Consider the following 27,117-nt stretch of genomic DNA (forward strand, 5'->3'; position numbering starts at 1 on the left):
GCTTAGTGCTTCCAACTGAAAAAAGTATGACGTGTTAGATGTCTATCTAAGTTAACCAATAATTTAGTTTAATTGCATTTTTAGCTTCACAAACAGGGAAGTTATTCTTAGTGTTCATTTTTAAATCAATGTCAACTTAAAAATCTTTACATTTATTGTGACTTTTGTTTTTTGGATAAAATCCTGAGAACAAACTTTGAAATCTAGGAATTGGAGTTTACCTAAAATCAAATTATGCAGTGAGTAAAATAACTTCAGGAACCATTTCTCATTTTATAGTACAAAGAGTGAATACTGGCCAATACTTACCAAATAATCAAAATACAATAAAAGAGCTTTGGAGATTTAGAGGTTTTATATCGGTCAATCAATATGATGGTAATAGTCTATTTCATAAGTTATAGTTAAAAAGAATTGACATGTTAGTAAAAGTAGTAAGTTAATAAGAAATAAAGTCCAGAAGTCTGACTATCAGTACAAGGAATTTTAAATCCACTTACATCACTATTGAATTAATTTAGAAATAAATCTTATCTGCATATGGTTTTGTAATATTTATTGTCAAAGAAAACTAGTGGAGAGGAAGCTCAAATTCTTAGTGTCTTCTAAAGTCTGTGTATTAGTCAGGGTTCTCTAAAGTTACAGAAGGTATGGAATGTCTTTCTATATTAAGGGAATTTATTATGATGACTTTCAGTCTGTAGTCCAACTCCCCAGCAATGGTCAGCTGTGAATTGGAAGTCCAAGAATCTAGTAGTTGCTCAGTCCCATGAGGCTAGTTGTTTCAGCTGACCTTCTACAGAAGTAGATTCCAACAGATGTGCTGGCAAAGTAAATGCAAGTGGTGAAGAAGAGAGAATCTTCCTTCTTCCAATGTCCTTATGTAGTTCTCCAGCAGAAAGTGTGGCCTACATTAAAGGTGTGTAGAAGCATGCCTGGATCTAAGACTTGTTTTGTCCCAGATTGACCTTGAACTCAGAGATCTCCTTGCTGTAGTCTCCTGGGATTAAAGGTGTGTACTACCTTACCTGAGCCTAAAATTTTCATAGCCACTATACCTCAAGATCTTCATGTCAAGATCCAGGTCAGAAACTTGTGTCTTCAGTCCTCACGATCACAGGTGAGCCCTCCAATTCTGGATTGTAGTTCTTTCCAGATATAGTCAAGTTGATAACCAGGAATAGCCATTGCAGTCTGTTTTAGCACTTGATTTCTATCAGTTTGAAACCTTTGTCTATCCCAACGTTTAGTTATGATGATCATTCAACCTTTTAATCAGTTTTATTCATCATCTTCTTTTGAATTTTTAAGACTATAATACAATCAGATTTATCCCTACTTTTTCTCCCTCCAAACCATTCAATATGACCGTTCCCCACTATCTTTTAAAATTAGGGCATTTTTTTCACTAATTCTTATTGCATGGATATATACTTATGTAGACACATATTCTTAAGTATAAGCTGTTCACTCTATTACTTGTACATATACATTCAGGCCTGACCTTTTGGCATAGGACAACCAATTGGTGTGCTCTTCCTCAGAGGGGATGACTTCTCTCAGCTTTCCTTATAGGAAAAATCTCAATTTTCATGCAGAATGGTACATTCTTAAACACACAGATATTTGCACATGATATATGCATGTCCTCATAATCTAGTGTTCTGAACCTATGACCTTGGTATTGACATAGAACAATGATTTACTAAGCTCATAAAATTCAGTCAGTGTCAAGAATTAGGTCACAAAATTCTTCATGTCTGACATCTGAAGCTTTATTTGGTGGATATTGGTGCTTGGAAAGGACTTAAAAAGTCTGCTGGCTAGAACCTTCTAGAAGCTTTTTCATTTCTATGTTTGGCTCATTGACCAGGATAGACCAGCCTCTTACTGTACTTTACAGTGAAATGCATGCGTGTACCATTGCCTATTAGCAACATCTTTTGCTAATGGTTGGTTTTCAAGTGTGGGCAGCACACAGCCATCACGTGAGAACATGACTTGGTCTCTAGAGATGCTCACTACTTCTATTCCTGGCATCAACTCCATGCCACTTTGCTGTGATGAGTCACTGGGCTTCATCTAGATTCTCTATTTGTTGAATTGCACTCCATTTCATGGTGAAGGAGAGACAACTTTGTGCTTTTGAAGAAAATATATTATGGGAAGGAATGTTGTTGTCATCTTTGGGGATTTTCCTCTGCATGATCACCTGTTTCCTTTTGTGCTACTTACTACTGTCTTTATGATTGTTTTGTTGGCAAAGTATCATTTATGTCACAAGTGAAATATATATATATATATATATATATATATATACATATACATATATATGTATATATATTACATGTGTGTACATATATATGTGCATATATGTATGCATATATAGGATACATCTCATACAATAAACATTATGTATATATATACATATGTGTATATTACATATATGTATATATATAATAGACATACAAAACGATTAATTTTTTAATAAAAGCAATTATCCTAATGTTCCATCCTTACTCCTGAAAACTTAATCTGAAGAAAATCTTGTTTGAGACTTCATAATGTTTTTAAAGTAAAATAAAAATATATTAAAACCCATACTTTCTCTTGGAAAAAACAAGGAGAACAATCCTGAACTCAGGTGTCAGATTTCGGATGGGTGAACTGAGGTTCATGGCTTCCCTCTGGTTGATGAGCTGGCCAATTGGCTCATTATAGAATTTCACTGTCTCTTTGATTGAGTTAATTTACTAAAATATGTGTGATTGGAGACTTGCAGACATTTACATTTGCAGCACTGATCTAGTATGTCATGTTCAAATTCTTGCACTGGATTCTCAAGGCTCAGTAATAGTTGGCCACAGTTACTCATCAGCCCTAATTCCTCTTACAGTATATTGGCATAGTTCTCAGGGACAACCAATCTTAGTCTCAAACGTGGTCTTCTTTCATTCATTCTGCATTACAACTCCCTGTCCACACCATTGTGTTTTTGCTGTATGTAATCTCTTTCATCCTTTATCTTGAAGAACATCCATTTTTCAAGCCCTTATGACCCTATGTTTACAACAAGAACCATGAATCTTAATACATCTTAATAAATAGTCTCTGTTCATAATATCAATCCTAATTTATTCATTGAAAACCTTGTGTTCATATGCAATCATATTGTAGTCATAACTTACTTTTCTAGCTAGATTCCAGATCTGAGAGAGGCTACCCCACTGTTTTCCACAATCAATAAAATGTCCCTAAAAGGATCTATTCAAAATTTATATTAAAAATATGAAAATACAGAAGACCAACAAAAGATTAACTGAAAAAAGTAAATTTTTCTAGGAATTGAAAAAAATATTAATTATAAAACTTTAACATGTAGTATCCTGAACATGTAGAATCCTAGAAGATTCTGCTTCAATATCATGATCCCAAAATTAGATCCTTATAAAGTTCAGATTCTTGTTAGAATTCTGTATTGTGGTTGCTTTCATTTAAATCCTGCTGTTGGTACAAATAAGCCTGGTACTTGGCTGTAAGTTTTCTGCATCTTTTTGACCATAGCTAAGAAGGAGAGCTAGAGACAATCTGTGCTTCCTACCATGTGCCAGGATGATGGGCCTTGAATGTGAGAAAGAAGAATGCAAAATGTAAAAAGTCACTAGTCTGGTGGCTGGTTTCAGTACTCTCACTCATAAAATAAAAGGCTAAGATCAAGTGATCCATGAAGTCTTTTCCTCTTTTAACACATGGTGTGTTTCAGACTTAAATAAATGAAGCCTCTTTTCAGAGTTGCTGAAAGGGAGTTTCCCTTACTTTTGAAAAGGTTTCATTTAGCTGCAAGCAAATGGGTGCCAAAAGCCAGAGCTAACTAAAGCTTGTACAGAAGAATTTTGACATAAATAATTCATGTTGAGAAGACCTGAGCTAATGAAGCTCAAATTGTCAATGGTAGAAAACTCAGCTTACCAGAAACAGACGAAGTGGCTACTGCCTGGATTACTGTGTCTTGGAGCTAGAAGCAGCTTTTGGTGAAAAAGAGGAGTTGAGTCCCAGGGAAGTTCCACAGCTGACCTAAGGACCTAGTTGACCAGTGACAAACAATTTTGAGGTTTGATTTGTTAAACTGATATTATTTTGATCTGTTTCTTATAAAAGCACGTCAGGTTTATTTAACAACAACAAAAAGAAGAACATGACCAAGCCAATATAATGCTTCAATTGATTAAAGTAAAACTGCATTATTAAATTACACTTAAGCTTCCTCAATCTGATTTCTTTTTCTTTTTGCTCTTGATTGTGCTGGGTTAGAGTCCAGAGCCTCCCACATGCTAAACCAGTGTTCTCTCACTGAACTACAGTCACTCCCAAACTGTGTTTTTTGAAACTTGTTATGTAACCTTTATCTCTTTTCATAGCTCTAATAAATGAAGATGCTTTGCTTTTGAGGAGAAACAAATATATTGTTAAAGAAAAAGAATCACAAGGGACTCCATATCAGGTGAGCAACGTGAAGAGTTGGCATTTACATGATGTTGTGCAAACTGTTCTATTATTGAGCTTGCTCCATGATACAACCAGTACAGTGTCTAGTTCTTAGATAGCCAGGGAGCTGTTTTGTATTTTGATGTTTCCTGTTTGTTTGTTTATTTATTTATTCATTTATTTATAATTGCTGAGCTCATGTTCTTGAGAATTGGGATACAAATGAAAAAGAAAAATCAAATGTTGCCTTGAGATAATAAACCATTATGATTATGCAAAGCACCATGCCCAGCAACCTTTTGCCAAGTAACTCCGGGACTGTTAAATTACTACTTGGGGAGTATTTCTGATGAGACCTGTGTTAACCACTTCAAGATCTTTGGCATCCTTCCGTGTGGAATACATGCCTCCTTTTGTTCACATCTGATATAAACACGTCTGCTGTGACTCCTGATTTAGCCCTTTGAAAATGGATTTGATTAACACAAGAAGTCAAGCAATTAAGACTGTCTGAATGTTGAGTCTCCCTAGTAATAGTCAGTACTAGTTCATAGCCAAGCAGTTGCTACTCATCCTATAATAAGAAAAAGTATACAAGCCTGTGAGTCAGCGGTACCACCTCAGGCATCAGGCTGGATTTTTTTTTTCACATTTCAGATAGCCTTGGGCTCTTCTTAATTGTTGTGATCATTTTATTAAAAAACTTAGAACTGGCCTTCATTGTGCACTTAGTGACCAATACACAGCGGCCATTCAGAACATGAGTTGTGAAGGGGCTGATTTGGTGAGGAAAGAAAGCTCACTCATCGAAAGCCAATCTTATTTTCTAGGCAATGTGAAGTCCTCCAATGAACTAGACAGTGCATCACAGCTTTCAGTCAGCTATAGCTTTAGACGGTTGTTCTGATGCTCCTGGTGTGTGTGTGTGTGTGGAGGGGGCAAGGGGCTGAGTAGACTATACTCTGAGCCTTGCCAACATATCCCTGGAGCACCCATCTTCTGGTGAGTTCTCCTTGGAGTGCCTTGCTGAGAGTACTAAGATCTTAGTTTGGCTCTTAAACCCTAGTATGGCATCGGACAATTTATGGATGCTTTCTGCCTTGGTTTTCATCACTGTAAAATGGTCCATAAAGGTCCCTACATCCCATGGCTGTCACAAAGATGAAGTGAAAGACTCCACTCAGAGAGTACTTAGCTTCATGGCCGGCATTTCATTGATGCTTGAAAAAATATAGTTGTCATTTCTTCTCTTTTTTCTCCTCTCTGCTGCTCCCGTCTTTTTTCTGTTTGTGCTCCACAATGGTACTTTCAGAGGCACAGCTGGTAGATAGGCAGCCCTATCTTCCTAATTTCAGATAAGACTCAGGTTTAGTATTTAGTGAAATGTCGTCCAGCAGTGAGGAAGAAATAATGCTTGCTGTACAGGATGTGCTCCCCATCCTTACAGGATGTGCTCCCTCCCAGAGATATGCTGTGTGCCAAGAGAAATCTTTCTTTTGGATTTCAGCATCAACATCACTTAGTATCTAACCATCTGTGAGAAAGAACAAACTAATAAAGTTTTAGAAGAACCGCTGAGATATAAAGCTTTATTTTTTTTTACCAGTGATTCCAAGGCCTTAATTAGCTAAGATGAGGAACTTCTAGAATGGTGACCTTCCAATTGTGCCATGTAGTTTATTGCTAAAGGTTACTTGAAGGATTCACATCCAGTAACGGAAACACAGGCTCCGTCTCATTCTGAAACCCTCACTTGGAAATTTATCTATCTTTAATAATTCTGTTCTTATTTATGATAAGCATTCAGTTGACCTTAAGTATGAAATATTTATCTGTGTGATAGAATGCTTGGGCTTAATGAAGAATGTTATACAAACTATTGATTTATTAGCTCCTTGTGACTGAATACAAAGATCGGGGAGGAGGATCTATTTTCAGGGGTAAGCAAATATGGTGTGAATGAGGATACTCCTGTCCCTGGGGAAAGGTGGGAACTGGTACTGACTGTGGGTTCCATTACTGTTCTGCGTATGGAGACTGGCCAGACCCTTCTATGCCAGGCGCCCATGGAGACATTGTAAAGACAACAGAACATTAAGACAAACTCTGGATAGTTCCATTGTTATGACCTCAGTCTAGGAAAGGAGTTCTATGTGAAGTTCATGTTAAGTTGATTAACACCTTAAACCATGAAACTCATCAGGATCGGGACAGTTGGTGGCACTTGTCCATAGACATGGTGCCCTTATGTTTTCATTAATCAAATCTGAACTTGGCTCAGGTCTGATCTTAGAAGATGAGAGTCTCCTGGAAAAAGTGAAGTTGATTATTTACATCATCATGGAAATTATATACATCTAGCCCTTGAGAGATAGAGGCAGGAGAGTCTGGAATTCAAAGAGTTATCCCATATACATGGGATCTAGTATAAAAATAAAAGAAAATCAGGAAGGAAGGAAGGAAGGAAGGAAGGAAGGAAGGAAGGAAGGAAGGAAGGAAAAAATCCTCACAAGCTTCCTAAAAGCAGATTAACATATTAGCAGTGCATATATATTCATCTGAAAATTTTATTAGTAGCACCATGAAGCGTAGTTAAAATTTCAGTAGTTATATGACCATACCTACAAAAAGACAGATTGCAGACAGCAGACACAGACACAGACACAGACACAGACACAGACACACACACACACACACACACACACACACAGAGAGAGAGAGAGAGAGAGAGAGAGAGAGAGAGAGAGAGAGAGAGAGAGATATTCAGACAGGATCTTAATACATAGCCCTGGCTAATCTGGAAGTTTCTATGTAGCCCAGGATGGTCTTACAGGCAATGGAATCATCCTGTCACAGCTTCTGGAATGCTAAGATTACAGGTATGGTTCACCATAAGACATTTCAACATAAACCAATTTCTCAGACAGAGAATTCTCAAGATATTTACTTCATGTTCCCTAAATGAAAGGAAGGTTTCAGGACAGATGAAGTTAAGAAGGACTGGGTAGCAAGCACAGAAGATGCTCTGGAATGCTTTTCCAGAGCCAACTGCCCAATGAGGATGTGTTCATTCTTGGGTTGGGCTATGTCTGCTGGAGAGCCAGATCTGCAGAAGTGCTGCTGCTGGGGAGAGTTTGAACCAAAGGAGTTGCTCAGCTCTGTAGTCATTACACTGACCGTAAAGAATGTGTTGGAGGGACTTGGCTTTCAACATTTATTTTGTATCTCAGCTCTTGTTTGTTCTCTGGCAGCAGTCAGTTGATGGCTCAAATCTTTTGTAGCATATTGAAAAGGGCATAAAATATGCAGTAATACAGACTTTGGGCTAATATATTTTCAAAAATGTTGCATGCCTCATTTCTCACGTAAATTTTTAGGTTACATTCAGCCTTCAGAGCGTCATTCATATTCATGATAGAAAAGAGGGATACCATTTAGTCCCTTCATTGCTGGTGATATAAAACACTGTCAGGCACCCCCTACTCAGGCTGCACCAAATATTTTTCCCCTGAGCTTCTTTGCAGGGATAAAACTATCTCTACATTAATCAGTTAATTACAAGTACATGCGTATACATGTGTAAGGATACATGCATGTACACATTCTAGTGTATTGTAACTACCGAAATATTAATGATTATAATGTGTGTTTGCTCAAACATGAAGTCTCAGTACTCTCAAAATTATGAGGTGCACAAATTCCACAAATCCAAAGACAGCATGTACTACATGGTGAAATAAATGTCTCAAAAATATGAAGGATTAGATCATATCATAAACATATTGAGCTATTTTCCTTGAAGATAGAGACTGAAGATGCAGGTTAAATAATTTGAATTGTTAACCTCTTCTGTAGGACCATGAAAGGCAGCCTGGTTTCTGGTCGAGCACAGGCTAGAAACCATCAGAGACCCCAGGTGATCCTGAGGGGCCCCAGGTGGGACCAGGTGATCCTAAGGGACGGCATGCATTTGGTCATGTCCCCAGACTCTAGGCTCCTGAAAGAGGCTGCAGCCCTCCATAGATTTGTGTCCTTTAGTCACTTAGGAGAATGCCTCCTAACCCCTCCACAGGTTGAGGGCATTACTACAGGTCATGTAGCCTCAAGACAGATCTCCATATTTATGAGGTACCTAAAGGCCAGAGGGATGTAGCCAATTAAACATTCCTTCCCAGAACCTCCTCCCTGCAAAAGGTATTTAACCTCAGGTCCATCCTGAGATACTGGGGTATAGTTTCTGATCTACTTTCCGCCATGACAATACACATCTTAAAACCATGGAATGTTTCTTTTCATCTGGATCTGCCATGAGGAACAATGGAGCAGGCCTTCACCTACAGAGTTGCCATCTAATCTCCTGCAGAAGACTTCTCTGCGTTCCCAGCCACAGTGACCACCAACCCAAGCAAGGGAAGCCAGCTGTGACCAAGCCAAGAATTCTCATTCCCATGGGACCCAGACTGAGTGAAGCGTCCTCTCTCTCTCCACTCGGCTCGTTTGCAGCTCCCAGCAGCACCTGGAGGCCCAAGAGCCTGAGAACCAGCCAGTCCCCAGCCACCTTTTAGCCCGGGGACCCCCAAGCCAATCCTGAAAGTCTCCGGGGACCTCAGATTGCACTCCTTATCCCCCGAAGCAGGTTCCTGCAGCTTCTCATAGCCTGATACCCGCCTAGCACCACCCTAGGGAGAGTGCAGTCAAACTTCCTGCCCTACTGCCTTCCAGAGAGGTCCTAGCCCTGTGGAGGGGCAGACAGACACGAGACACACTCAATAACCCAACACTCTTCTATGATTAGAGGTGACCATGGGCACTAGTTCTAACCAATTGCATTCACACAAATTTCTTGGGAGGTCTTTCAAGGGGGTAAAATAACTAAAATCTCTTTAGGGTTAAACTTCTTTGTCCCTTTCCTGTCTGGAGTTTGACATGATATCTGTTGAACAAGCAGCCACCTTCGAATTTTGAGGCTAATATTGCAGGAGAGGCATGGTGGGAATAGGCAAGACTGAGCTTGGTTGTACTGCTGGCTGTTGGCATTCTGAAGGTGTCAAAAGCTGTGTCTGCTCTAATGTTCCTGGAACTCTAGCTCCATGCTTGCTTTCTGTTCCACAAAGCTGAATACCTTCTCAACTTCTGACTCATATATCTTATCTTTCAAACAGACACTTAAAAACAAAACAAACAAACAAACAAAAAAAACAAAGCTTCCTTCCTTCCTTTCTTTCTCTCTCTCTCTCTCTCTCTCTCTCTCTCTCTCTCTCTCTCTCTCTTTCTTTCTTTCTTTCAAATTTCACATTTTATCCCCCTCCTGGTCCACCCCTGACTGTGCCACATCCCAAGCCTCCTCCCTGCCCCCTTGTCTCCACGAGGATATTCCCACCTCCACCTCACCAGCCCTCTAAACTCCCTGGGGCCTCCAGTCTCTTGAGGGTTAGGTGCATCTTCTCTGACTAAACCCAGACCTGGCAGGCGTCTGCTGTATATGTGTTGCGGGCCTCATATCAGCTGGTGAATGCTACTTGGTTGGTGATCCAGTGTTTGAGAGATCTCGGGAGTCCAGGTTAATTGAGTCTGCCGGTCCTCCTACAGGGTCGCCCTCATCCTCAGCTTCTTCCAGCTTTTCCCTAATTCAACCACAGGAGTCAGCAGCTTCTGTCCATTGGTTGGGTGCACAAATCTGCATCTGACTCTTTTAGCTGCTTGTTGGGTCTTTCAGAGGGCAGTCATGATAAGTCCCTTTTTGTGAGCACTCCATAGCCTTAGTAATAGTGTCAGGCCTTAGGACCTCCCCTTGAGCTGGATCTCACTTAGGGCCTGTCACTGGACCTTCTTTTCCTCAGGCTCCTCTCCATTTCCATCCCTGCAGTTCTTGAAGACATGAACAATTATGGGTCAGAGTTTTGACTGTGGGATGACAACCCCATCCCTCACTTGATGCCCTGTCTTTCTACTGGAGGTAGGCTCTACAAGCTTCCTCTTCCCAATGTAGGGCATTTCATCTAAGGTCCCTTTTCTTTGAGTCTTGAGAGTCTCTCAACTCCTAGGTATCTGGTATAGTCTAGAGGGTCCTCCCAACCTCCTACCCCCCTAGGTGGCATGTTTGCATTATTTCTGCTGGTCCTCAGGGATTTCAATCCTTTTCATCCACCCAATACCAGATCATGTTGCCCTCTCTGCACCCCCATCCCTTTTCCTCCTAAGTCCCTCCCTCCCCTCTTGTGGTTGCTTTCTTCTCCCTCCCAAGTGCAACTGAGTCATCCTCACTTAGGCCCTTCAGCTTGATGACCTTTTTGAGTTCTGTAGGCTGTATCTTGAGTATTCTGCACTTTCAGGGGGAGTGTTAATATCCACTTATTAGTGAATACACACCGTGCATGTCCTTTTGGGTCTGAGTTACCTCACTCAGGATGATATTTTCTAGTTCCATTCATTTGCCTGCAAAACTCAGGATGTCCTTATTCTTAATAGCTGAGTAGTATTCCATTGTGTAAATGAACCACATTTTCTGTATCCATTCTTTTATAGTGGAATATCTGGGTTGTTTCCAGCTTCTAGCTACCACAAACAAAGCCACTATGAACAAAGTGGAACACGTGCCCCTATGACATTGTAGGACATCTTTTGAGTATATTCCCAAGAATGGTATTGCTGGGTCTTCAGGTAGATCTATTTCCAATTTTCTGAGAAACCTCCAAATTGATTTCCACCTTTTCTACAATTCTGAAGTTTGACTGTTCCACCTGTGCAGTCAGAGAGGTTTGTCTATGGAGAGTGGAAGGCTGAGACTTCTGACTGATTGTATAAGCCAGACTTGCCTCCTGCTTCCTGAGCTATAGGCATCATCTAGAGTATATCATTTGTTTCTGGGGATTGAAATTAAATTAATAACACATAGAAGATGGACAAATGGAACTGTCTTCAGTCTTAAAATGATTTCTACTGAAGCATATTATTGCTAAGAAGAGTAGCACTTATCAAAGTGGGGCTGATTTTGGAGACAGCCCAACTGATGTCATTGCATTGGATTACTCTGGAAACTAACAATATGTTACAATGTGTTAACAAAATGTCAAGAGATGCCTGTGTGTGGATTTCATCAGACAAATTTAAAAGATGAAAAAGCTATATGTCAGAAAAGAAAAAAAAGAGCCCAAGGAACCTGTTCAAATAATACTTGTGAATACCCAAGGTGGGCATGATAACTTTGGGCTAGAAAAAGGATACTGTGTACTGCTTGTGTGTCTTAGATCACATACTTTTTATCTGCTCTCTACCTGCTGTGGTAGTTATCTGTTGAGCATGGCAAACTAACCTAAAATGTGGTGGATTGAAACATATTCCTTCCCATATCCTAAGGGCAGAAAAATTTGTAATGATGGAACAGGCTCTTGGAGTCATTCTTGTGATTACCAACAAGATGTAATCTGAAAACTCAACTGGGGCTGGGGTGTTTGTAATTATCTTCCTGTCCTGGTGTAGTAAAGGAAACCCAACTGTTTATTAGGAGCTGGTTGAAGGTGTCATTTCATTCCCCACTAGCCTCCCTTTAAGATTGTTCTAGTGTCCTCTGTCAGGTAGAGGAGAATAGTCAGAAGATATTTGCAGATACATTTGAAAACTGTCAGATCTATTTTGAAGTTATGGATAATAACGTGAGGAGGAAGTTTTTCCACCCAGGCCAACACTAGCAAATTGAAAGTATGGTAGACAAATTTTTTCACTACAAAGAGATTTGAATCTCTGTTAACAGCAGATTATTTACATGAGGAAGTTCATTTGGTAATTGTACTAGTTACTTCTCTCATTATTATGATTAAACACCAGATAAAAGCAACGGAAAGAGGGAAAGGTTTATTTTGGCTCATACTGGATGATATCTATACAGTCCATCATAGTGGAAAAGACTAAAGTATGGAGTGTAAACCAGTGGTCATATTGTACTGGGAAGCAGAGAGGCATGAACACTAGGCTTCATGTGTTCTCCTTTTTATTCAGTACAGAGTCTCTGCCCGGGGAAGAGTGCCAGCCACATCATAAGGATTTTTTTCCTAAGGAAATCCTTATAAAAGCAAGCATGTCTCTTACATGATTCCAAACCCTAACAAGTCTTGGCAGAGGTCACCTGAACAGTGCAAAAGAGGCACAGAATATTAATATGGCGTACATCTTTTCTTTCCATTCACCAAAAAGTTACAGTGAATTTCCTTTTCTCCATGTGCAAAGTTAAGCTACATCTACATAAAAAGTGAATGTTTCCCTTTAAGCTAAGTTTAAGCAGTCTTTTGTCATAAGTTTTATTCAAAAAAAATACTTAGTTCTCAGAAATGAATTGTATGAATGAGCTACAACATTTAGTCAAGTTACACCTCTATATACACGTAGGTATTTTCCTTTTCGGTCATTGTATTAACAGCTTGGGAGTGATAGCTTGAAATCCTCTCAATTTTTTTCATTCCTATTTAAAAGGAATTACAGAAATCAATAATGACTTGTAAATATCTTCTCATAACTTCCTCTGCGTCAGACTCTGGTGCATCTTCACAGTGTAACATGACGATGGTAACATGAGCCTGGTAACTGATGGTGCCACAGGCTCGATCCTGTAGTAAAATAACACTCAGTGTCTTAGGACTTTCTTGGCTTACTTCAGCTATTCTGGTAGTTGTCTGTGTCCTGTCTCCTCTGATAATAATGTATGAGCTAGAAGTGGAAAAATTTCCCTAGGTTTATACTTCATAGTAACCAACGTGCCCTATGAACCATAATTGTTGGACTGAATTTATTGTTCAAATTGAACCCCTAAATTGTATTACATTTAGGTTGTCAATAATAGAATTTTTTCTAGTTATCATAAATATTAAACAAAATTGTATGTTTACTGCTCCATGAAGTTCGTCAAGCAACATTTCATATTCTCCTCTCTAAATCCTTTAGATTTCAATTCTGGGTCCCCTTCCAGAATAAAAAGAAGATACGTTTTTTAAGCCACAAATATTTATTATATAAACTTGTGGAGGCTGAGAAGTCCAAGACCATGGATCTAACAGATTCAGTATCTCCTGAGGCTTACTCTCTTCCCTTTTCCCCTTTGAATTAAAGATTTATTGAAAATCATTTAGCATCAAAATAAAAGTTTAGCTTAAACCATAAATACAATCCACAAAGTGCCTGGGAACATTACTATCTGGATTCATACATACTGTATCTTCACAGTATCTTCCTTCTTTCCCTCCCTCCCTCCCTCCCTCCCTTCCTTCCTTCCTTCCTCCCCCTACTCCCCCTCTTCTTCCCCTTCCTCTCTCCCTCCCTCCCTCTCCTTCCCTTCCTTCCTTCCTCCCATCCTCCCTCCCTCCCTTCCTTCCTCCCTCCCTCTTCCTTCCTTCCATTTTTCTTCTTTCTTTCTTTCTTTCTTTCTTTCTTTCTTTCTTTCTTTCTTTCTTTCTTTCTCCCTTAGAGTGCCTCATGCATGCATGTATGTATGTACGTATGTATGTATGTATTTTTACATCCCAATCCATGTCCGACTCCTGGTTCCCTCTCTCATATAGTCCCTCCTCAATTGACCATTCTCCTTTTCTCTGAGAGAGTAGGGACACCCTGAGTATCCTTACACCCTGGCACATCAAGTCTCTTCAGTATTAGGCATATCCTCTCTCACTGAGGACAGAAAATGCAGCCCTGTTGGGAAGAAATTCCACACACAGACAATAGCGTTAGGGATAGCCACTTTTCTTTTCTTGTGGAGCCATTGCTGGACAGGAGTCCATAGAATGGACATGTTTCAGAACGTCTGGCAAGTATCCAGGACAATCATACACACACACACACACACACACACACACACACACACACACATATATATATATATATATATATATATATATATATATATAAAATCTATATAGTATAAACTTGAATAAACTGTATATTCTATTTATAGTTTTGTGTTCCAGACAGGCTTGAGGGAACACTACAAGCTAAATTATACAACTTTCTAAATAACTGCTTCTCTTTTATGGAACTTTAATATAGACTTTCAGATTTTCTGCTAATAAATACCTTCAGTAGATCAAGTAGTTTTTTGTTTGTTTGTTTGTTTGTTTTATGTAGGAATGAGTGTAACAGTTTGAAAATGTCTTTATGCTTAATCTTCTTAGCAGATGAATAACATGTTCACATTTAAGGTGCTATAAGTTTTCTTCACAGCTTGTTTTTGAGGTGTTGATGTTGGTTGTTGTTATTTGTTCCAGGGTTTGAGAGCTCTGCTGAATAGAAAGACATGATGAATAAATATAATTTAAATACCACCTCTCTTCCCCGTAGCTCTGCCTCCGCTCCTCTTGTGGCTTTTGAGTTTTTCATAAGTAGTTAAATATCAAAAATCGAAGGAAGAGAAAAGAATAAGTGTATCCCAGTGACCTAGGGAAAATAATTAAACAAAGGACCATGCAAGCAAAGTTCTGCATGTGGGGTGGAGGTGGGACACCTTACAGCAGAAGCAGGCAAAGTGGATGAGCCTGCTCCTTGACTGTACTCTTTGCCCACCAGAGTCAAATTGCTTTCTCTTTGTTTTCTCAATTTTTTTAAAGTGAAGTATTGCACTCGGAACCATTTATTTAAAGTGTGGTGATCTATGGTTCACATTAGCTAATTCCCCATTTGTCCTTGGTGTCTTTCTTTCCTCTCCTTTATTCTGTTACTCCTTCCTTCTTTCCCTCCATCCTTCCATTCCTCCCTCCATCCCTCCCTCCATCCTTTCCTCCTTCCATCTTTCCTTCCCTCCCTCCCTTCCTTCCTTTCTTCCTTAATGTTTGCCTTGGGGATAGGGTCTGGCTTTGTAGTGCTGGCCTACTTGGCCTCAGTTTGCAGTCATCTTGCTTCCTCTCCCTGTGAGTGCTGAGAATAGAAGCAAACCTCACATCACATCCCCTCCTCCCCCTGCTTCCCTAAGGCCAAGAGTCAAGAGTTCATGGAAAATAACAGAAGGCCTCACATCCCTGCACTTAAGGACTTAGTAGAATAATATTGAAGTTCCCTAAAGCATTGTTTTCTTTTTACTTTAAAGAGGAAAAGCCTGTAGTGTAAACAGTGGAGTGGCTCACTTAAGGTCCCATGGCCAGTAACACAATAGTGTCAAGGCACAACATCTCTTATTATCCCACTGGATTTACCTCATAGGTTTTTTTTTAATTTTGAATATTGTTCCTATTATTAGAAATCCATAGGTAACTAATTCAAATTAATTTAAATGCTAGCTTCTATATTTTCTGTTTTAAATATTTTTGTTCCAGTAGGAAGTACAACTAAAAGATAAATTTATGAACAGTTCTAGAAATTTCTTCACAATTTCACAACAGAGAGTATCATACAGGAAGTTAGAACGATGTTCCCCAGCAGAACCCCTATTTGCATCTGTTTCTTATGTAATCCCAGCAATTTTCTGCTAGCTTAGATGTCCCTTCAAGGCCCTCCCATGGAAGGGCCAACTTGCAAAGAGCAGCGCAGCTCCCCTTACAGAAGTGTACAAATGGCATGAAGTTGCAAATTTTGCATGCCTTGGAGGACAGAACTGTTCATCTGCTAATAAACCTCTTCTCCACTGTATTCCCAGAAGGTACCTTATTCTAAGATTAGATATGCCTCAAAAACGCATGGGAGGCAGGAAAGAGAAATTGTGTGTTAGGACTTCTTTGGGAAACTTCTGTTTACACTGCAGGGTAAGACATTCACATAAAGGATCTGTTAGAGATTCTAAATACTGTTTACCTCTAAATGTTTGTAAACCCTCTAGTTAGGTACTCCAGCCCCCACCTGACATAATCTTTCTCCTGTATTAAAACAAAACAAAGCAGAGAATGTTAGTTGTTGTTCTATGATACACATTAACCGGTCCTACCATGGGTAACTTGGGTTGTTTCAACATTCCTTGTACACCTGAAGACACTAATATGTGTAAGGCATCCCTGGAAAGGAAGTGCTCACCTTCTAGAAAGGGGATTCTATCCTATCGCATGCCCAGTCATTCACAGCACTGAGCTTCCCAAGCTGAGAAAATGTTTCTATCTCCTTGGGTCCTTCACAGATTGGGAGCTCAGTAAATAAATGAAAGTTGAGTGATAAATGTCTGAATATTCATATGAGAGCTTTGTTTTAACTAATCAATCTAGTCTATTTCGTGTTCCTGTAATGGCATTCTCTTGCTGTGCTTAGCCATATTTTGGGTGATGATCTAGACTTAGTTTAATTTCATTTTCTATCATTAAATGATAATTATATAATTATAATCATGTTTGAATGTCTAATATCAATGTGATCATTTTCTATCCAACCAGAATTACTTCTTTAATCAATATTATTTTGCATATATAAATAACTTTCAAAACGTCTTTGGAGTTGAATGTAATTCTGAGAAACAGAGAAACAAACCTCTGTAAAATGCCTGTTTTCATGATTTGCATGAAATGACTCGTTGTAATCTTTCATTTCATTACTGTCCACTGGGTTAGTAAATATTAACAGCTTATTCTAAACTTACAAATTACTTTTTAGAGTATGTTTTAGGTTAAGAATAAAGACCTAGTCTGGAGAAAATGGAGATTTTAATTTGAGGGTCAATAATTCAACTATTAAATTTTCCTTAATTTGGTTTTTATCGTGAAAACAACATCTGTGCTTGCAATCCCTTGGTAGGAATAACCCAGCAGTAAGCTGAGGTCTTCCAGTCTGTTTGACACAGACTGATTTGATTATTGAAATCTGCATTCAAAAGACACTGAGCATTATAGAATTTTTCCTGTTACAAAAATAATACATCCTCATTGTAGCAAACTCAAAATGTGGAGAAAAAACAAACTTCTTGAAATGGTGTTTAAGAAAAAAACTCACACTAACCTTTTTACTTTTCATATAAATTACATCATTATTTTCACTTAGTATTTACTGAGCATAAAAATACTTTCTAAATCTCTGTGAATAGCTAAAGTTTTAATAATTATGCAAAGAGTCATAAGAATAGGAAATGCAGAGAAACTGTCAAGGCCATAGAATCTGTCATAGAAGTTCACATACATACCTGAAGTTTTAATTCATAGTTTCCATCACAGGTTCATTCAACAAAGGAGTGAAACATAGATTTAAGAAGATACAACCAGTATTTTCACCTGTTGTAGAAATTATATAAGGAAACTTTCAAGTTATTGAAATTCTCTATACTAGAGATTCTATAGAGATTTTCTTTAGTATACAGATTATCTATAGATTATCTATAGTATATAGATTATCTAGAGCATATAGATTCTCTATAGTATATAGATTATATCATATAATTTTTCTATATAGTATCTATAGTATATAGATTTGCTATAGTATATAGATTCTCTAAAGTATATAGATTCTTTATAGATTATGTATAGACTCTCTATGGTATATAGATTCTCTGTAGATTCTCTATGGTATATAGATTATACATTAGAATTCTTCTTGGCAACACTGTTTAAACATGATGATTTTGAGAGAAATATGTTTATAAATCAGAAATGAAGAGAAGACAAAGAACAGAGAAATCATTTTTAGCTTCAAAAATTTCACATTAATTTCCCGACTTGGTCCATTAAGCAGTGATGACAGTGTGGTTCAGACAGTTCAGCAGTAGTGTGTCAGCGAGTCTGGACAACCCTAAGTTCACCTCTGATACAGGCATTCATAAAATCAAAAGAGATTTGAATGCCCATCCAATGCATGTGAATAGTTATGATGTACATATCTCTCTATATAAAACTATGCCAATTTAAATATCTTCTCTCTGACTTACTCTCTGTACTGGAAAACTTTTTTTTAATTAACAAATAAAGAACTAATTTGGTTAGTCTCATTTTTTAAAATCAATACTTGATCTCTAGTTATTATGCTCATTTAGAAAAAACATCTTGTAAGAACAGACATTGAGCTAAAACTCAAAATACTTAGTTATCACCCTGGTTTTATTGTTAACAAAGATGCTTTCTTTGGTTAAGTCACTTAGAGGTTTCTCTTTGTTTAAAAATAAGATCGCTGACTATATGTCTAATAATTTATAGCAAACTTCATAAAATGTGATTGATTAATTCAGTTCAGTAATTCAATGATACCAATTTCTAATATTTATTCTAAGATCCTAAGTTACACAAAGTATAAGGAAATGAGATATACTTAATTTAGCATTCCCAATAATCTTTTTGCAATATATAAAAATGTATGAGCAAAATGAACTAAAAGATTTTAACACCCATACTTCTAAATATATATACGAAAAAAGACATATTACACACTAAATATGTACATATGAAAAACATTTAAAAAATCACATATAATTACCATTTGGATGGAGATTTGCAGCTTTCAAAGAGGATTCTACCTTGCAAAAAAGATAGCAGTGAAAAGAAATCCAATTAGAGCCTGGTAGATACTTTTCATGAGAGAAAGCTAAGCTAATCTGTAGCAGTGAAGATGGTGACAAGGGAATAGATTCAAGAGGAGGCTCAAGTTGGAGGTGAGATAGACTGTGCTCTGATTTATGGACTGTTCAGTTAGGTTGATGAGGATAGCATTCGGTGAGGTGAGGAAGACTGGATGAGCATTCTCTTGGAAAAAGGCTACCAACTAATCTTAACCATCTTTATAAATCATTTTAAAGAGCCTGTCGGCTATGGGAATCTGAAGCTCTGAATAGAATCTTGGAGAAAGATTCAACTTATGAAATTTTGTCATTTAGGTGATGGTAGCAAACTTGGGTCTGGGTGTGTGCATGTGAGTGCACATAAGAAGAGGATGATGAGGTTAGGGGAGACTCCAGAGATGGCCCCCAAGATATTTAAGCATTTCATCCCAAGAAAAAGGAAGTTGCCAACATGTACAGGAACATCTATAAAAAGAAGAGAACCAGTGGAGAGCAGAAAACAAAGTATATCAGAAGTCCTCTGATTGTGAAACATCAAGGAGCAGAGGAGTTTAAAATAGACACACACACACACACACATTTCTACAAACATTAATTGAAAAAAAAAGTGGTAAAAAACAATGCAATAACAATTGAGATCCCAGTATATTTCAGTGTTACTGGGAAGGTTCATAAAAAGAAGAGAGTCAAAATTCAAGATTAAAAAAAATATATAAATCAAATTGTGACTCTCCCCTTTGAGTCTGAATACTCTTCAATGTGCTTTACAAAGACCTCCCTGAAGGACCCTGTGAGTCTCTGGGGTCTTCTTTCCTTCTCTTCTCGGGAACACACATAAGAGTTCTCGCAGGATCCCAGCTTTTGAACAGTATAATTTTGTTCCTTCTGTTCTTTGTCCGGCTGGCCCATTTCAATTATTCAAATCATCATCAACAGGTCCTTCTTGATAGTCTGTTGCCTCCCAAATTATACTTATCTTCACATCCTGGCTACTTTTTTTTCATTCTAGTCTGTCCCATCATCAATTCTGACTATAAATAACCTAAAATCACCTGGGTAGGGTGTCTTTGAGGAATTATCTAGAATAGGTTGGTCTGTGAGCATTTTGGAAAGATTTCTTGATTGTTGTAGAAGGATCCAGCTCATATTCTTTAGGCAGAGTCATAATCAGTATGCGAAGATGAAGCAAGCTGTGCAGAAGCAAGCAAACAATGATGCAGGTTGCTTTTGGTGGATGTAATGTAACTAGCTGCTCCAATCTCCCACCACTGTGATTTTCTTGCTATCATAGTCTGCAACCAGGACTTGTTTATTTATTTATTTACTTTTTGTTTTTTGTTTTTGTTTTTTGGAGACAGGGTTTCTCTGTGAAGCCCTGGCTGTCCTGGAACTCACTCTGTAGACCAGGCTGACCTTGAACTCAGAAATCTACCTGCCTCTGCCTCCCAAGTGCTGGGATTAAAGGCGTGCGTCACCACTGCCCAGCGCAACCAGGACTTGTAAGCTAAACAAATTCTTCCCCTCCTGAGTTGTTTATTTTTTTTTAAAATCAGGGCACTTATTACAGTAAAAGAAATGAGACTAAGACAAGGCCTTTATTTTATCATTTTCAGAGAAGACTATACTAAATACCTAGTCTAAATTAATGAAACCCTTTCTCTGGCTTCACACATGCAGCCTCTTAACTCCTAACAGAGGACTTATGTCACATTTTCTTATTTATATATTTTTCTACAGGATTATGTAGAATACAAATTGTCTGAAAGCAGTGACCTTGTTTTCTTATTCAATGCCATACCTCCAAAATGTGAAAAGAGGTCCTAACTTGCATAGGAGTTGGATAAAGTTTTAGTGCTTGACTAAGTATCATTAAGTTGAGTTTATGGAGTGGTCTTCTTAAAGGGGCACATAGTTTTAAATTTTGATTACTATTGTTATATACCTAAAGGTAACAAATTAGAAGATAAAGATGAATAAGATTATTTTAAATATTTTTTAAATAAAATGTTTTTAATAGATATTTTAGTATTTAAAAAAAACTTTTATGGTAAGATAAATTATGCTACTTAATAACAATAGTCTAGAAAATATCTGGTCTCAATAAAAAATTTACTAAGAATAATCTATTTATTAGGAAAAATATATACAACACATATTTACTGTCTACTATCATCTTAAATATATAGAGCTAAAATGAAATGTGCTATACTGAAGAGTGGTAATTCAAAGATGAGTTAGTGAACAAAAAACATAAAGAATAACAACATTGTGCTTTAAAAAGGCTATCACAGAGTGTGAAGAAAATAATAAAAGGTCAGTTTGTTGTCAAACCTCTGGGCCATAAAATCTCTCTTCTCAGAATTTAGACACTTTCTAATGCTTCTCTTCAGTCTGGGGGAAAATCATTAACATGAAGATCACCTTCCCTGCTATTAACACTTTCCCCCCAAATTAAATAAAAGCCTTTCTTACAAAGTAGAGGAGAGGAAGCTACTGAGCCAAAAGTAGGAGCCAATGTTTGGTGCCACAGTTAAGCTTTGGCTGCAGGAGCAGGTTGCCATATTAAAAGAACCACAGAAAAGAAAAAGGCTGTGAAGTATCGGCTTTCTGTTGCTGGAAGGGGCTGACGAGGAGAAAATAGCTCTTCCTGAATTGTTAGAGGTCTATAAAGCAAAGTAACTAAGAAAGCACTGGGAAGGAATACTGAGAAAATAATACCCAAAATAAATAGCAATGGAAATTGTGTTGAACCAAACATGACCTTTGGAAAGAGAGGGAGGATTCTGCATATCTAAGAATATCACATGACGGTGCTCTGAAAGAGTCAAGCTATTTCAATATTTTCCCATTTATTTAATGCAGGCAGTATGGCGTGCACTGACAAAATGTCACATTTCTTCCTTAGGTGCTATTATACACAGACGGAGCATGAGGTTTCTATCGCTTGTTCAAAGTCATTCTTAAAGAGCAAAATAAAATCTGATTATAAATATTGGAAATGTTTGTATGCCTGACAGCTTTTACTGTCGAATACTTCTGTGATCACACAATGTCTTGTGAAGGAACAGAAAGCGTCTTCTGAGGTGCCATGGGCACATAGTGAGGGGGAAGCCAACACGTTAGAGTTTACAAACTGAAATATCTATTGAACTGCCATGGGTCAGCTGGAAACAGGGAAAACATTTTTCAGTCCAGAAATTAATTTCTATAAATAAATAATCTACCTGTCATCCATGTATCTATCTATCTATCTATCTATCTATCTATCTATCTATCTATCTATCTTCTTGCATATACTAATATAACAAAATAACTTACAAATACAAATTAACATGAAGCTCACCACATGAAGCATTACATTGCCCTTTCCTCAAAAACCCAGCATAAATAAAATTTCCTGACACTATGCTAGTGGTGATTACTAATTTGTTTTTTCAAAGAAACCCCAGAAGTCCTTGGTACAAAACAGCTAAGATGGATCATCAGGTAAATAATTTGCCAGCAAGCCTGACAACTTGAGTTTAATGTCATGGTGGAAGAAGAGAAGTCACTTCTACAGAATGTCCTCTGACCAGTACTGTCACCCTGTGGCTTGTAAAGGATGCTGTCTCCTACATACATAAAATAAATAAATATAACAATTTTTTAAGAAGTTGCTCATACCATGTTAATTCTTTTTATCCATACTTGGCACGATAAGTGATTCTGATACATTAGAACAGAATGTGGTGTGTTGTAATTATATTTTGTCTCACTCAAAGCAAAGACCACTTAATGAAATGAATATCTGAAAACATTTCATACTTGAATTGCAGTTCGTTCAGAAATTTGTTCCTTCATTCATTTACTTACGAATCCAATCTATCCATTCATTCATAAAATTAAATAAATAAAATATCCAATTTTAAAAAACCTATAAAATACTAAGAAAACTGAATTCCTAAGATTATGCCAATATCTCAAAATAAAGATTAATTTATCATAAAAATATTTATTCATGTTTGAAATTGAGACTCAGTATTTCATCCTGGCTGCCCTTGAACTCTGTCTCAAACTGACAAGAGATGCACCTACCTCAGCCACCTTTGTGTTAGTGTTAAAGGCATAACCTAACAAAGCTCTACAGTAATCTCCAAAAGAAAAACAGAGACACTTTGCATTTATCTCTTCTTTCATCTCCACAGTGTACTCTTCTTCTCTCCTTGTGTTCTGTCTGTTTCTTCTAACCCTTGCTAGTAGCAATGTCAAGCCTGATGACCGAACAGTCTTTTGCTGTAAAAGACTTATTTCTTTATAGTATTCCATACTGGGCAAGACTGAGTCATTTTATAAATTGTTCTGTGTTCACTCCATTTTGTTGTATTTTGAGGTAAAAGGATATGTTGCTAAACCTGCTCATTTTAGTATAAATAACTAGATGTTGATTATTTTATAATTTTAAATTCCCCAACATGTGGTGGACTTTCAAAGTTATTGCTCAAACTGTCCCAGACTTCTGTTTTTAAGACCACATTATTAATTTCCTCACATTCATGATCTTGACATAATTTATATTTAATCTTTTATGAAGAATCATTTGACTATATCTTGGGCTCTGTTTGTGCTAGGCCATAAAATCAGGTGGTGACACATTGGGACCAGCGAGGACGTTAAATCAACTGCAGAAATGGCTGTGGATCAGAAAAGGCAGGGTACGGAGCCTGCAAGAGATGAAGCCGGTGTTAATAGACCCCCGTGAGTAATCAGCCCACCAAGCAGTCCAACGTCTCTGAGGAAGGACTGGCCATGCTTGTATTGGTGAAGTCTGTTCTCGTATGGTCTTAACGGAATTACTGACCTCTGAGTCTTTTCTTTGTTGTCATTTGAAAACAGATATCCTAGCTGCAATTTCTGAATTCCACCCCATCACTCCTTCCCTCATAAGGAAGACTAAGTATCAGATGAGAGAGATGTGGATGAAGCTTGGAACACTATGAATTGGCTATGTCTGTGCCAATTTCCAGGCCATAGAAAAACAGTATTTGTAGTTTTTCTATGTGAGTGAAGGAAGGTGCACTGCCTATGCCATGCAACTCTCATTTGTAGTTATTTATTTACACAACTCTAAGAACAAGGTTTTTTTGTTTGTTTGTTTGTTTGTACAACTTTTGACTTGTACCAAATGAGATTATACACATAGAACAACTTCTCTGGAGTGATTCACATTGTTGTACCTGTAATTAGTTATATGTGACAGTAGTTTTTCTTCATTTGCTGTTCTGTTTCCCTCAGTTTCAACTGGACATAATCAACTCAGGGTAGAAAGTATGAATGGAAGATTTCTGAAATAAACAATATATAGATGTTGAAGTCTGAAGATATCCTGGTATTTCTAGCCAGGGATTCAGACACCCAAATAACAAACCATAACTTTATCCAGTATGTATGCTTTATAAGTCATGTGTACCATCAGAGAGAGAGAGAGAGAGAGAGAACTTTTAATGTATTATATTATTTTAAATATGTATTACATTAATATTGTTATTATGTGTGCTATTTCATAAATTAAACTTTAAAAGTCTTAGTCTATATAGGATTCATACTACTCTCAGTTTCATGCACATGCCTTAGGAATGGTCCTCCAAGGATGCTGGTTATTTCATCAAACTGGCTGCCATGTGGTATAAAAATCAACCTTACTAGTGTACTTTATAATGCTAAAGTTATTATACCTTTTCCACTTTCTTCCAACTTTTTCTTGCTATTGGAAAATATATGAGATATATACTATGCAAAAAATATCTCTGGAGAACAATATCAAAATAGAAAAATCTGAATGCAAATATTATTTCCTATCCTCAGAGATTTCAACTCTTTAAGTGAGGCAAATGATTTAATTTTCTTCCGTATGATGATTTCTTATACATATGGCCTCAAAATTAAAATATTTATGAATAGAAACACTCCAAGTTATGCTTATATGATGCGAGGATGTTTTTCAATTTGTAGTTTTTCCTCAAGTGTCTTTCAACATTCTGTATGCATGTAAGTCTATTCATTCCAATATAATTAATGGTAATCAACAGATATCATTTTGAAAAGTTTAAGTAAAATTGACTTTCATAAAACAATTTCGTATATCAAAAGTACTTGCTTTTTAAAGATATCTGATTTTAAGTTTCTTTTTGAAACTGACTGACTTCCTGGCTTATCCTGTGCTGTTCATTCATTTCTATTACACAGAAGAAGGCATAGTATATATACTATACATGTCTTTCTATGTATGAAGAATTATTAGTCTTGATTATTTTAACTCAACTTTTCTTTATCTTTCAGAAGGTGGTGAGGACACATTGCTTTCTTGTGTGAAATTAACCAAATCACAAGAAAAGAAAGATATTGACATGGCCACAAGGAAAAGGAAAAAACTCAATGCTGGTCCAGAATCTCTTTCTGCATCCCACAGTAGAACCAGCATTTCAAATGAGCACAACCAGAAAAATACAGTGTCTCCTTATGAAGTTGAAGTTCCAGTGTGGAAGAACTGGAGACCTTTCCCAGAAAACCCATTCTGTACAAGTGCCGATTTTCCAATTGCCCAAGTAGGATACTGGGGCAATTGTTCTTGTCAGCATCTTCGTCTCAAAGCTTCTTACACAGATATGGATCTCTTAAGTACATGGGTAAGTTTTTAAACCACATAAGTTGAAGCTTTGTGGAGTAATAGGTAGCAAATGTATTACTCAGAGTCAGGAAATTCACCAGAGCTGCGTTGACCTTCGAAAGATCAATTATGCGCCTGTGGCTTTGACCATTTGTTAGTGCTGTATATGGAATTTTTTGTTTGTTTGTTTTTTCAAAAAATATATTACATGGCAGAATATTCTAGAAGCTTCTTTTTAGTTGAATGCAGAGTTGAGCAACTGATTAGGGTCATAAAAATGTTCTTTGTATTGTCTAAACTACTGCTGTATTAGTAAGATTTCACAGACCAACAATAACCAAAACAAAGATTGGGTCTGTCATTCTCAAGAGACTTTCACATGAATTAAATCATCTCAATCCACACAATAACTGTAGTGTAAGGGTTTATTCTAGAGTTATGCTACTAACATTTCCCAAAGATTTCACAAGTATAGAAGCTACAGCACAGACATGTTAGCAAAAGTCAGAAGTCAAACAGGGAAAGAATATGAGTCCATGTCTGGACTTCATTTGGTCATATATTGGAGATTTTCTTTTTAATTAATATTTTAGTGTGTTTTCCATACACTAAGTTACACACTAGAATTGTGGACTATATGAGAAAGAATATAACCTTATAAATAGACAATTTGATTTGGGTTCTTGGTCTGCTACTTTTTCGGCTTAGACAAATTACTCAAACCATTTAATCTTAATTTTTTCATCTGTGAAATGAAAATACTAATATCAAATGCCCAAAGGTACCCTGAGAAGGGTATCAAAGGTACCCTGAGAAGCCAAAATTAAATATCATAAATCATCTAGGACTTAAGGAATTTTTATCTTGGTTCTAAGTTCCTTCCTTAGGTTTGTACTGTACCTTAATTTTCTTTGAGTTAATGATTCAGTTTATTTGCGCAGGATTAATGTCGCAGCTGTATATATTCAGGAAGCCTGTTCTATGCCATTTTCTCTAAAAGTTAGTCTATCATTAGATAGCAGCTGTATTTTAAAGTGCATTAAAAGATTCTGAAAAGTCTCATTTTTATGAAAGTCTTCCCATGTTCCAAGATTTGCTCATTAGATCTGGTTGAGGCTGGAGAGAGGACCCAAAAGTAAAGACCTCTTCATGTTCTGGGATTAGACACAAGTCTTTTTCACCTCAAACACATTAGGTAGCTTACAATTGCTCTTAACACCAGCTCCAGAAAATCATACACCTTCTGACCTCCCCTGAATTCTACACTACAGTGCATATACATACACCCATTGCATAAACCTAATTAAGCACAAGAATAAGTATTAACCATGTCTTTGAAGGTAAATGCTAAGGTCAAGTGAGAGTAGAGCACCATGATCTGTCTATCTATCTATCTATCTATCTATCTATCTATCTATCTACCAACCATCTATCTAAATATCTATATATTTATCATTCATCTGTCTTTCTATCTATCTATCTATCTATCTATCTATCTATCTATCTATCTATATCTATCTATCATCTATCTAAATATCTATATATTTATCATTCA

At 37.2% G+C, this 27,117-nt stretch overlaps 1 protein-coding gene across 1 annotated transcript in view; it reads left to right on the forward strand.

Annotated features, from left to right (window-relative positions):
* Window positions 1-23,661, forward strand: part of LOC114612283 (putative uncharacterized protein ENSP00000383407) — a 43,324-nt gene extending 19,663 nt beyond the window's left edge. Inside the window, exons 5-6 of the mRNA XM_028757242.1 lie at window positions 4,419-4,501; window positions 23,527-23,661. Of these exons, the coding sequence (XP_028613075.1) occupies window positions 4,419-4,501; window positions 23,527-23,661 (218 nt within the window). The remainder of the gene's footprint in view (window positions 1-4,418; window positions 4,502-23,526) is intronic.
* The last annotated feature ends 3,456 nt before the right edge of the window (window positions 23,662-27,117 follow it).

Source organism: Grammomys surdaster, unplaced genomic scaffold (genome assembly GCF_004785775.1).
Source record: "Grammomys surdaster isolate TR1022 unplaced genomic scaffold, NIH_TR_1.0 126153, whole genome shotgun sequence".
Taxonomy (NCBI): domain Eukaryota; kingdom Metazoa; phylum Chordata; class Mammalia; order Rodentia; family Muridae; genus Grammomys; species Grammomys surdaster.